We start from the raw sequence: 12,968 nt of genomic DNA, 5'->3' as shown, positions 1-12,968 counted from the left end.
GAAAAGGGAACTTTGTTAACCAGAAGAAACTTGGAAGCAGCTCTATGAAGACATAAATCCATTTCTCCCAGGGAAGGAGAAGGATCTTCTGGTTCTAAGGCTCAAAATTCGTTAAATGGTGCTATTGAAAGGATTCTCATTGTCACAGTTATGATGTCTCTGTACTGCAATTCAGTGTAAATCCAACATGTTCAGTTATTAGACTGCAGTTTTTTAGTGTCCATGGTCAGTTCTAAATGCTCTGAGCACTTGGAAGTGCAGGAGAAGGAGTGTCAGGGTCAGCTGAAGTATAAGGGCAAAATCCATGGACACTAAGTGAACAATTACAATGGACAAGAGTCAGACATGTGAAGAGTGGGATAATGGGCTTAATACTTTTTTATATGTCAGTAGGTGTAATAGGATAATGGTACAATAAGTCCAGTAATCGTACTGGGAATAGCCTAAAAATACAAAAATTGAGGTGTCAGTGGGAGAGAACTCAAACCAGAAATCTAGTTAAATGCTGTCTGGTTTGGTTTGGGTTTCTTCCACATCTTTTCTCTAAATTCAGTTCTACCAGTACAAACCTGTAGATCTGGCAGAAGATAATAGATAGGTGGAGAGCAGTTATGGGGCCACGTGTGTCCCACTTCTTTATAGCCTGCAGGGGTTCTTTAAATAAATCCACCTGAAATACCTTAGCTTTGCATATGTATATAGCCTGTGTAAGTATATAATCTTAATTTCTTTCCTTTGTTACCCTTCTAATCACATGCATGTTGAAGGTTGCTGTAAGTGGTTGGTGCACCCTTTGAGGAGACATTGTGGTACGTATCTCCTGGCCTCTATGCCAAATGATGTATATTAAAGAAATATTTAAATTAATTTTTCTGTAACCCATTAATTTCATAAACCTATACATTATATATTGTGCTATCACTTTTCTGCAGCTTTAATATTCAGTCACTGAGTACTCAGTGAACATTCTTGTGTAAAATACAGGCTCAGCTTACTGCTGTCAAACAGATATTGCAGTGGGCAGACAAGCCCAAGATCCAGTGGCATGGCAAAGATGCTAGAAGCATAGATAAGGATAAGGGAAACTAGTAACCTTTTTATATAGAACTGGGTTAAGCATAGCATCATAGTATGGTTTGGGTTGGAAAGGACCTCCAAAACTCACCTAGTCCAACCCACCTGCAGTCAGCAGGGACATCCTCCACTAGATCAGGCTGCTCAGAGCCTTGTCCAGCCTGACCTTGAATATGTCCAAGGATGGGGTCTCAACTGGGCAGCCTGTTCCGGTGTCCCACCACCCTCATGGTGCAGAACTTGTTCCTAACATCCAATCTAAATCTGCTCTTCTTTTTCATTTCAAACCATTGCTCCTTGTCCTATCACTGCAGACCTTTGCAAACAGTCTCTCTGCAGCCTTCTTGTAGCCCCCTTCAGGTACTGGCAGGCTGCTCTTAGGTCTGCCTGAAGCCCCATCTCCCTCAGCCTGTCCTCAGCCTGCTCCATCAGGTCCATGTCCTTCCTGTGTTGAGGGCTCCACAGCTGGGAGCTGACACTTTGTTCCTAATGCATCAACTGGTTGGTTTAGAGGTGACATTGTATATTGTGCTGCAGAAACATCCCATCTGTTCAAACCTGAACACACCACTTAGCTGTTCTGTGCCTCAGTTTTCCCTTTGGAAAGTGGGAGCAAGACTTCCTTCTCTTCAATTTGTCCAGCAGGGCTAAGGAAGTTCTTCTGCCTCTCTACTCTGCCCTGGGGAGACCACACCTGCAATACTGTGTCCAGTTTTGGGCTCCCCAGTTCAAGAGAGACAGAGATGTGCTGGAGAGAATCCAACGGAGAGCCAGGAGGATGCTTAGGGGACTTGAGCATCTCCCCTGTGAAGAGAGCCTGAGAGCCCTGGGGCTGTTTAGTCTGGAGAAGAGAAGGCTGAGAGGGATCTGATCAATGTCTATCAATAGCTGAGGGGTGGGTGTCAGGAGGACGGGGCCAGGCTCTTTTGGATGGTTCACAGTGGTAAGACAAGGAACAATGGGTTCAAACTTGAACATAGATGATTTCAGCTCAACATGAGGAGAAACTTGTTTCCAGTGAGGGTGACAGAGCCCTGGAACAGGCTGCCCAGGGGGGTTGTGGAGTCTCCTTCTCTGGAGACTTTCCAAACCCACCTGTGCAGACTATCCTAGGTCATCCTGCTCTGGCAGGGGGCTTGGACCTGATGATTTCTGTAGGTCCCTTCCAACCTCTGTGATACTGTGAGACTGTGAAATTAGTATTTCTGAGGTGTGAAGATTGCGGGGAGAAAAGGACTATTTGCTATGGAGGGAATATTTTAATGTACACATGATGTGACAGAGGTGTTAAAAGTCACACACAAGAAATCTGGCAGAAGAGCAAGGCCTTAGACACTGCAGAATCTTTGCATTACCTGTGCTGTGCCTGGGTAGGTGAGTTCATGAAAGGAAAAATGTTAATTATTCATAATGCTTTGCTGTACCATAAAAACTCGATTTATTGAGAGCATAATTTGTACAAGTTTCATGTAGTTGGAAAATATATCAGGAGTAATTAATTGTGTTCAGGATCTGATGAGGTAGATCTGTCCACAGAGGACAATGGAAAACAGTCATGTTGTGGTATTGATTGCCTTTCAGAGGAGGGGGGGAAAGGAAAATATCTTGTCCCATTTCTAAATGTTAACAATTCAGAGAGAAAAATTCCCACTTGGGAAGAATGCTTTCCAGGTTGCTTCATTGCCAGGTGTTTGACATTGAGTGGAGCTTTAGATGAATGAAGCTTATGGCAGCTTTTGGAAATGACCGACTCCGGGGAATCTCAGCTTCCTGCTGTGAAAGTTTCTATTTTCAAAGCACATCACTTTCAGTGGGAATGTTCCAGTGGTCCCATATGCTACTTCTGACAGAGGAGGAAGTTTTTAACCTGAATATGAGACAGCTACTGAAGAGGTTCCCTTGCTGCTAACGAAATGAATTTCAATATGTTGCCAATGAACAAGCGGCGTGTTCCAAACTGCTGATGGAATTTAACTCCATCAATTATTAATGGGAATTTTGCTTTGTTTTCCTTTTTGCCTGTTCCCTTTTAACTCAGCTACCTGCTCCTGATAGGACTTGGTGGGTTCTGAAGCTGAAAAAAAGGCATCACCCAAACAATATGCTCCTTTGCTTTGAAACTCTTGCTGTATTTTCCTCCCCTCCCTTGTACGCTCTCTCCTTGACCTAGCAGCAGGAAGCCTTTGTCTGAGGTGTTCATCTGGAACAACTTTTCCACACTTGTTTTCATGTTCTGTTAGATTACAGGGCAGCAGGCCTACCTTTGAAGCTCTCTTCTCTTTTGTTTCTTTGCAGTGCACTCCAGTAATTAACTTTGTCCTTCTTTTATTTGTTCCAGTCAATCGCAGTCCACTCTGCTGAGCATCTTCTCCCAGGAGTACCAGGTTAGAAGTTTTCTCCTTTGTGAGGGTTGACAGGTGCCTAATTGAATGATGAATGTCCCTTTATTTCTTTGTAATTGAACTGCCAGCTTTCTGATTGGTTTGGAGGATGTTCCTTTTTCCACATCAAGCACCGCCTGAGTCTCAGTGGATGGCTGCCAAGCCTACCCATCCATCTGTCTAATAACATCTAGCCTTTGCTTATTTGGTGGACCTGTAATAAATTATGCTAAACCATTATTATTCTGACAATAATAATTTCCCTGTGTTGCGTGGTTCCATGTGCTAAATGTTTGCTGACTTGCACTGTCAGTGCTGCTTTCCATTGCTGACAGAGATGATGATAAATGACCATTGCCGGAGTGGCAGAAGGCAAGAGAGGCAGAAAATGGAGTCATTTATCATGAGATGACAGGTGTCAGTCAAGTGGCAAGTCTCTATGGAATTACTTTTTGTAGTTTTTCAAATAAGTTGTTTTTAAGCAATGTTCTTCCTGGTTAAAAATGCCAATTGAATTGTAAAACTAGAGTGTAGCCGACTTAGATGGAATTGAATCGAGGGAAAATTAATACAAAGGTTGAGAGAGAGAACAAGTTTTTCTTTGCCCTCTGCAGCCTTCAGTAAACTTATTTAGATTCAATTATTGTGACCTTATTGGCTTTTACATACATGGCACATTGCAGTACAGTCTGAAGACGTTCAATTCAATAGGTAGGTTGAATGTCATTTCTCTACAGAATCTAAAAGCATAATTCAGTTTAGATAGCCAAGCGCAGGCAAAGAACATGTGTTGGACTCCTCAGGATTCCTGTGTTTTCATCTGTGACACCTCTGTAAGTTTCTTTCTTTGGTTTTGTTGTGTGTTGGAAGTTTGGTTTTGTTGTTTTTGGGTTTTTTTTTCTTCTCCTAGAAACAAATCAAAAGAACCCATGCCAAGCATCACACTGCTGAAGCTATGGAAACTTACTACCAAAGGTATGACCTCCCCGCCCCAGTTAAGGGTATCAACACGACTGCTAAATGTTGTGACAACTATGAGTCAATTAGCTTATTAGCTAATATATTTATTAGCTAATAATGACTAAGCTAATTTTCTATAAAAATAAATTCTCATTTTTGCTATGAGGAATGCCAGCTAATAATTATTAAGATAATTTTCTATGAAAATAAATTATTCATTTTGCTATGAAGGGTACAGAACAGTTCACACCAAAATGCTTTTCAGTGAAAATGCAGACATTTTTCAGCCTTTGGTCAGTCAGATGAAGGAAAGCTTTACTTTCTTGGCTCTAAGTCAGTATAAACAAAATTCTTTTACGGTGTTATATGATAGGGTTTATTATATATTGCCTATAGCTTGTAATTGGAGGGTTTCTTTGTCAAGACTGATATTGATGATGATTTCTTACAGCAAGGGAGCTTGTTCTGTTACAGTTGCTTATAGTTTTGAAACCCACATTTGTGTTGCATTACAAAAAGTTCCATATTAAATTCATGTATTGCCAGTTAAAGCACTAATTTTTAGATCACTCCTGTTTCATCAACAGAAGTGTCAGAAATAGCTGTTAAGGGAGGATGAAAACCTTTCTGTCATTTTACAGTATTTTACAATTGTTTGCATCTTTAGCTAACAAACTGCATTTGCTACACCTCATAGTCTGTCTGTTACTTCTGTGGGCTTTAGTGAAACTATTGCAGTGACATAATTGGGGCAGACTGATAACTGGCAGAGATACACAATTAAAATATTACTTTGTAGACTGACATATCTGAGGAGCTGGCATGGCAAGTGAGTTCGTGCTTGTGATTACAGGTGTCTGATATTTGTGCTTAATATTAATCTGCATGAATTGGGAAAATAAACAAAAAGCCTTCATTTGTAAACAATTAACTGTGCTTCTGCAGAATCCTATACTTAAAACTAAGCATAGCCTGATTATATCAGACACTAGTTTAGAACATCTACTGTGAATTGTGATGTTCCGGGGTTTGGTTTTCTTTTCTTTTTCTGTTCTGGAAACATTTGTACTGGATCACATTATACTTTTCCTAGTGTTGATTCATGTTAGGAAGATTAGCTTAAAATTTTGTTGTCTTAACTATTTTTCATTGCTTTCCATGAGCACATGAGTTTCAGTGTTAATTGTAACAGCTGGGTAAATAACTCTTTACTTACAATGCATTTAAATCAGTTTTATGATGTTACCAGTCCCAACAACTTAAACCAAATCTTGCTTTATGCAAAAAAAGCAGTTGTGTTGGTCTCAGTAAGGTTGTAGATATGATTAAGTTTGGCTCACATCAGGAAGGAGGATTTGGTCTCCTGTCCCCTTCTGTACTGTCTGAAGTGTGATAGAAGTACATAACTAATGCATTATGTATGAAGCTAGGTGGTGGTAGGGAAAATCATTCTTCATGCTATTTCTGAGTATTTCATATTGCAGATGTATTAACATGGCCCAATAAAATGCACATGTTTTAAAAGCAGAGGTGTTCTGGTTAATAGTTAGAAAACTCATCTCAATCCTGTTTTAGTAGATTTACTGTGTAGGATGTTTCAGAAGCTACAGGAGCAGGCTACTGGAGTCAGAAGACAGTTTGAAATGCTTCAAGCATAAACATGACAAACATGTCTTCTCCTCTAGTCTTTTGTAATATCTGTCTTCCCAGTGTAAACCACAGGCTATGTGGCATGCTTCTTCCAATTCCCACCAGCTTCCAAGCAGATAATTGTGCTCCTGTTGCTTTTCTAGGAAAGAAACTACCAATTTTTGAAGGTACTCATTTCCAGTGGTCCCTGTTGGGAGCAAGTAGAAGTATGGTTAAATGGAACAGCTTATGCTGCTCTGCTGAGACTTCCTACTTTTGTATTTAGGCAAACACAATGGCAAATTACAAGAAGGATCAGCAAGCTTTTCAGAACAGTATTGCTATCAGCATGTGAGACCTGTTAGTCCATAATGGAATTGCCAGTAGCATTAGACATACCTAACAGAAAATAACTCTGTTGTCAGCTGTAGCTTTGCTGCTCAATCACCTAGATGCATGTTTTATCATCAGTCTCAAGTAAATCATAGAATCATAGAATTGTCAGGGTTGGAAGGGACCTCAAGGACTATCTAGTTCCACCCGCCCTGCCATGGGCAGGGACACCTCACACTGCATCAGTGACATCCAGCCTGGCCTTAAAAACCTCCAGGGACGAGGCCATTAGGGTCCTCCCTGGTAAACCTGTTCCAGTGTCTCACCACCCTCATGGGGAAGAATTTCTTCCTAGTATCCAATCTGAATTTACCCATTTCTAGTTTTGTTCCACTCCCCCCCAGTGTTAACATGACACCATAAAAAGTCCCTCACCAGCCTTCTTGTAGGCCTCCTTCAGATACTGGAAGGCCACAATAAGGTCTCCTCAGAACCTTTTCTTCTCCAGACTGAATCTTCTCAGTTAGGTGTTTTGTGTGTGATGTCTCCCATTTGAATTTTTTTTCTTTCTTCTAAGTTTTCAATGTTTAAATATACACCAAGCATCTTGGTTTGGTTTGGTTTGGTTTATTTTTCAAGTTTTTTCATGGAATTGAAATAGGTCACAGCAAAAGGTTACATTTCCTTTATTCATTAAGCCTCAGAATAACTTGCAAACAGAAAGCCCTCTGTGAAGAGGTTTATGTTGGAGGTGTTAACACCCATTCCACAGAAAGGTAAATTGATAAAGAATTTTAATGTCTGTAGCTAATGAGCAGAAGAGTATCTTCTGATGGATGGAAAATGATAGAGCTGGAAAGGCTGGGGCCTTCTAATGGTGTCAGTAATGATGTGCTATACAAATAATGATAGGATAAACCAGCAGGCTCAAATGTTGGTAACTATTGTTCTTTTCCATATGGCTGCAACACACAAAGTGCCTTCCACTAATGTAGCTTACTCCCAGCAAGTCCTGAGAACAAGTTTTAGGCATTATTGAAATGCAAAAATCAAATAGGTAAAGTAATAGAAGTGAGGAAGGTGATGTTGTGTTTAACTATGGTCAGAAACATCCCTATGTGTCCATGTTATAGAATCATGGAATGGTCTGTGTTGGAAGAGACCTCCAAAGGGCATCCAATCCAACCCCCTCTGCAGTAAGCAGGAGCATCCTCAACTAATCAGGTTGCCTCCTATTGGTCTGCTCCTCTTAACCACAAACATCAAAGAGTCATGACTTTCTATCACCCTTTATTGGATCCTAGATATTTCTTCTTTTATATTCTGTTTAGAACATTAATTTGACTGATAGACTCTCCTTTCACTAGACTATACCTTTAGTATCTAAACTACTGCTCAGCTGATAAAAATCTGGCTTAAATTTGAGCATTGAGTGTTTGTAGAGAGTAGTGAATTGAGCAAGATATTGAATAAGAAGTGTACTTTTGAAGTTGAAGGTCATATGGAGCCCAAATCTTTTTATTTGGCTGTGACACATCTTTGAGTAGTACAGATACAATTTATTTGTATGCCTTTAAGCCAATAAAAAAGAAAAAAAAAAAGCTTGATTTATTTGTGTTTTTTACCATTGACTTAATTGAGATTGATATTCTGGGATACATTCAGAAGGAGGTTCTCCTCCCTCTCTACTATGCACTAGTGAGGACCACACTTGAAATAGTGTCCAGTTCTGGGCTCCCCAGTTCAAGAGAGACAGGGAACTGCTAGAGAGCCCAATGGAGGGTCATGAGGATGATTAGGGGACTGGAGCATCTCCTTGATTTAGAAGGAGCTCTTCAGCCTGGAAAACATAAGACTGAGAGGGGATCTTATAAATACTTACCAGTATCTCAGGGGTGGAGATGATGAGGCCGAGCTCATGCCAGTGACGGCCAGTAATGGGACAAGGGGCAGTGGGAAAAAGGAGAACACAGGAGGTCTCACCTGAACTTATGGAGAAATTCTTTATGGTGAGAGTGATGGAGCACTGGAACAGGCTGCCCAGAGAGGCTGTGAAGTCCTCTCTGGAGAGATTCCAAAACTGCCTGGATGTGCAGCCTGATCTAGGTGTACCTGCATTAGCAGGGGGTTTGCACTGGATGATCTTCAGAGGTCCCTTCCAACCCCTACCATTCTATGAATCTGTATCTTGCTAATGAGTAGGAGACAAACCTGAAGAGTTAGTGATTGTTTGAAATACTTATTTCTTCAAAGATTTCCCATTAAATACTCCGTGCTGGGGTATTTTCCCCCCACATGAAAGAGATTCACAGGGGTTACTAACAAGTGTAAACTGGCCTTGGCTTGCCACTGCAGAATTTCCTGGCTTTGTCTTGTCTAGGTACCTGAATGGGGTGATGAAAAATGCAGCTGCCCCGGTATTACTGGAGCTGGCCAATGAGGTAATCATCTTTACTTTTTTTTCTTTAATCTTCCAGTTTAAAAACCTAAGGGGCATATCTATAGTGACTTTAGTCAGAAATGTAATTAACCTAAAAAAAAAAAAAAGGTTTCAAGGCACATTAGACATTTAAAATGGTTCCCCAGTCTGTTAGTACTTACAATAATTAGACAAAAAGCTCCATTTATTAATAAATCAGTTAATGTAATTAGTCTCTTAACTTCCAGGCAAATGTGTAAGAAACTCTGGGTTTTTGCTAGAAATTTCAGATGGGCCATCGGTCTTTAATGCACAAACTAAGTAAAAATTCACATATTGATTGAAAGGAGTTGTATCAGTTTTACTTGTGGTTGATTTCTTGGGTTTAGTACCAGAACCCATCTAAGATTAGTATTTTTTTTAGTAATAAATAATAGGAAGGGTCAAACTAATTAATTTTCCTGACCCGGTTTATTTCTGCTCATACAGATTAGAGGATGGCTAATGAAAACTGCTTAATGTAAGGCAATTAAGCAGAATAAATTCCTCAGTATAATTATTCCCTACAAAAAAAACAAAAAAAAACCAAAAAACCCAAAACCTAGTGTATGAAAAGTTCAGTCTGGTTACCATTAAAGGCTTGAGAAATGCATTGATGCTGTTTATTAACTAAAGTATGAATCTGCCTTGGGATGCAAGGGGTTATTTGCATTAAAAACTGCTATCCAAAGCACTACCTTGAAGATGTGAGAAGTTTTAAAGAGTAGCAGTGAACCTCCTAGAAACAAAATAAAATAAAATAAATAACAAGATTAAATATCTACTCCTCAAGCTCTCAAATATTTATTTACAATAATAATAATAGCAACAACAATCCAGTAGCTGATACTCCTTGGAACTGCTTATGCAGCCCTCAAAGGGCTGGAATGAGATGCATGCTGTTTTGTGTTGCATTTTAATAGCAAATGGGAGGAGGAGGAGGCAGAAAATGAGTGTTTGTGTTAAAAATGATATGGCACTGCGAGCATTAAGTGTTGCAACAGCAGCAAGTTCCATGTCTTACATTAGCAAGAAAGAATGGTTCCTCCCCCCTGAACATTGCTGCAGCCAGCAAATGAGCGATTACTTATCAATTACTAGAGGGTTTTAATGGTCTGTGAAGTGTTCATATATCCTTATCATACAGTTAGCATAGAATAAAGGATTTATTTCATATTAGTGGTAAGTAATGCAGAGCTTCTTACCCTTTGCTGGAAAAGTCTGAAAAGTCCTGAGAATAGAATATACTTTACATAAATAAGTAGAATCTTATTAAGATGATAGGGTAAACAACCTGATTCATGATCTGTCACCCCCATTATTTTTTGGGAACTGTCATAAAAAAAATTCAAGCACAAACATAGCTGTTACTGATTCTCTGTGTATTCCCCCCCCCCCCCCCTTTGATTTAGAGATGATGCATATAATTTCTGACTCCGGTGAGCATATCTTTGCTTATATTATCCTAATGCATTTTTGCAATTCAGATCAAAGATATCTGGAGTTGAGAAATAAATAAAAATTAAATCTAAGGGAAAGGGAAGGTGCACAAAGAACTTATATCTGCCTCTGATTTCGTGGTAGCAGGTATATAAGAAAGGCAATACATTTTGTGACTGCTTCCTAATGCATTAGGGAAATGTGGCAATAACCAGCACCAGATTACTGCTTCCAAACAATCAAGCTGCCATTTTTATATGATAGTTAATATTTAAATGACATCCTCTTGCATCTGCTGACAATTGATGTAATGGTAATACTTTATGAGTCAATATATATTTAATCAGTGGAAACTGTAAAAATTGATGAGAAATATATAACATAGGTGCATTACAGTGTGGAGCAGCTCTGTTAAATAGGAAAAGCTCCACATTGTTATCTTTTGGGTTTGTTTCTTTGAGGGGATTGTGAAACTACTTCTAATTCTTTGATTTATTTTTTTTCCTTTATTTTGCATTCTATTTGCGGGTTTCTTCCTGTTGTGTATGCGCGTGTAATGCAAAGAGGGAATCAAACAAATTTCATTTTTGTTAGATAGGAATAATAAAATTAGTCACTGCTCTCTTCACACAAATATTTTCAAGTGAGATTTGAAGCACTATGAATTTTACTTACATGCTAAATTCTGACATGAAGCATGATGGCCCTATTTCAAAGAAAGATGGACACATGATTAATATGAAAATTAGGGAGATGCAAGTACCTGAACTAATAAGGTAGTCCTTATTCAGGCTGGACTACCTTCAGTAATTTCACCATTTTTCATGTGTCAGCTCTGATGTGGGTTACTGGAAATAAGCAGCTCCGTGCAAAGCATTTCTCTCTACTTGGGGAATTTAAGGGCATCCAAGTACATACATATTTGGGGGTGGGAGGGGGAAATGTATGCACAAATGAAACCACCTTTTTTTTCTTTTAGTTTTTTTGTTTGTTTTCTTTTTTTGTCTAGTTACTAAATCGAGATAAAATTCTTGTGTTAGTATTGAGCTCGAAAACACGTCGAGAAAAACGCGTCGTAACAACGCGTGAGCAAGGCTCTGAGTCTCTAAAGGAGTGTTAGAGTGGAATCTAAAAAGCTGTTTAATTCCATGTGGGACCACACCATACATTTCCCATCCATCTAAAAGCTATTGGAATGGAGGAGTAGCTTTGTTCCAAAGGAAAATATAAACTCTGAAGAAATTTTTGGCTAAGCTCAGCTCATCTGCTGAGATGCAGATATTAAAGGATGTGTGGTACCCTTTGGTGGGTGCCACATGCAGTGAGTATTCATAGCAAAGGTTCCCCAGTTCTTTTCCTTGGTAGATAACCTTACAAAAGGGATTTTACTGAGGGTCAAAGGTAAAATGTACAAACAGAATAACCAACAATGTCTGTTTTCTACTTTTATTTGGTTTTCTACTGGGTATTGTGGATGGCTTCTACACATTTGGTTCAAATGGTTGGGATTAATAATTGGGGGAGAAAAAAAATGACTGTTTCATCTATTTCTGCTCTTGATTTTTAATCTACAAGGATATTGCCATGCTGAAAAAAATGTACTCCTGAGTGTCCTGAAGTTCTCTTTCTGTTTTTGTTGAGGTTAGGTGGACTTTGCCCCATCATTGATGGCTCGCATTGTGTTAGAAAGGTTCCTACAAGAAAAAGACCAAGCCATCCGTAAGTATCTTGGTTGGGTTTTGTTTTTCTGTGATTTTGCCTTTTTAATTTTAAGATATTTCAATTTTTTTTTGTTTCTGACTGTGCTATAAAAATAATTAACACAATGTTGCAAGTGAGCTAATGAGGGTAGCATTTTAAGGCTGGTATCTTCAACAGCTAATGACACTTATGTAAAAAGACCACCCACAGTCTAAAATGACCACTGGCTAAATGAATACTTTCTTTTTTTCCATCTTAGATTTTCAGAATATTTGTTTTTTCAGGGCTCATGCTACACTTAAATGGTTCAAATTATGCATTTTAAAAGTCAGTAATTACTAAGAGTGAGTCTTAAAAATAAACCTAAGCCATGCTTGAATTTTGCAGCACTGGAGAAATATTGTTAAACAGGAAAGTGCATTTAACTGATCTCAGTGTAAGAAAATAATAATAATAAAAAAAAAGAGGAATGAAAGAAAAGAATAGAGCTACAGGAGGAGGTTCAAGCCTAAATTAATTTGCCACTGAAAAAATACATTTTGTTATTTTCTCTGTGTCAACTGCATGATTAAAACCGGCTGTTAAGTGAGCTCTGGGGATGTGCTCGTAAAAGATTTATGAGTAATATTCAATGTGATATTCAAAGTGAGTCATGAATATCAGGGTAATTGCTCTCAGTGCTGGCTCTTTTACTAGGCAGGAGTTTGTCAACTGGCCCATAAATATTTGCCTAGTCTCATGTAAAAAAGACAATTTCATCTTCTGCATTTTTATTACCTAGTGTAATGTTTACCTTTGGAGCTTGACTATGGCAGAATAGGTAAAAAGCTTCAGAATATGCTTTATGTGTATAATCTTCTCTTTTTGAAGGCAGAAGATAATACCTCCTAAAATATCATGCAGCAGCATATGGTGGGTTTTGTCAGGGATTTTTCCTTTGGTTTTCTTTGAATCCGCGCAGTTGTCAGTGACTGGTGGCACAGTTACCTTCT

General features: G+C 38.9%; 1 protein-coding gene across 1 annotated transcript in view; it reads left to right on the top strand.

Moving 5' to 3' along the window:
- Positions 1 to 12,968, top strand: part of CDIN1 (CDAN1 interacting nuclease 1) — a 139,923-nt gene that overhangs the window by 21,919 nt on the left and 105,036 nt on the right. Inside the window, exons 2-5 of the mRNA XM_054400470.1 lie at positions 3,413 to 3,458; positions 4,366 to 4,430; positions 8,758 to 8,818; positions 11,922 to 11,994. Coding sequence (XP_054256445.1) covers positions 3,413 to 3,458; positions 4,366 to 4,430; positions 8,758 to 8,818; positions 11,922 to 11,994 — 245 coding nt within the window. The remainder of the gene's footprint in view (positions 1 to 3,412; positions 3,459 to 4,365; positions 4,431 to 8,757; positions 8,819 to 11,921; positions 11,995 to 12,968) is intronic.

The sequence above is a fragment of the Indicator indicator genome, chromosome 4, assembly GCF_027791375.1.
Source record: "Indicator indicator isolate 239-I01 chromosome 4, UM_Iind_1.1, whole genome shotgun sequence".
In the NCBI taxonomy this organism is placed as follows: domain Eukaryota; kingdom Metazoa; phylum Chordata; class Aves; order Piciformes; family Indicatoridae; genus Indicator; species Indicator indicator.
The sequence above is the reverse complement of the archived record's forward strand: the minus strand, read 5'-3'. Positions and strand labels throughout refer to the sequence as shown.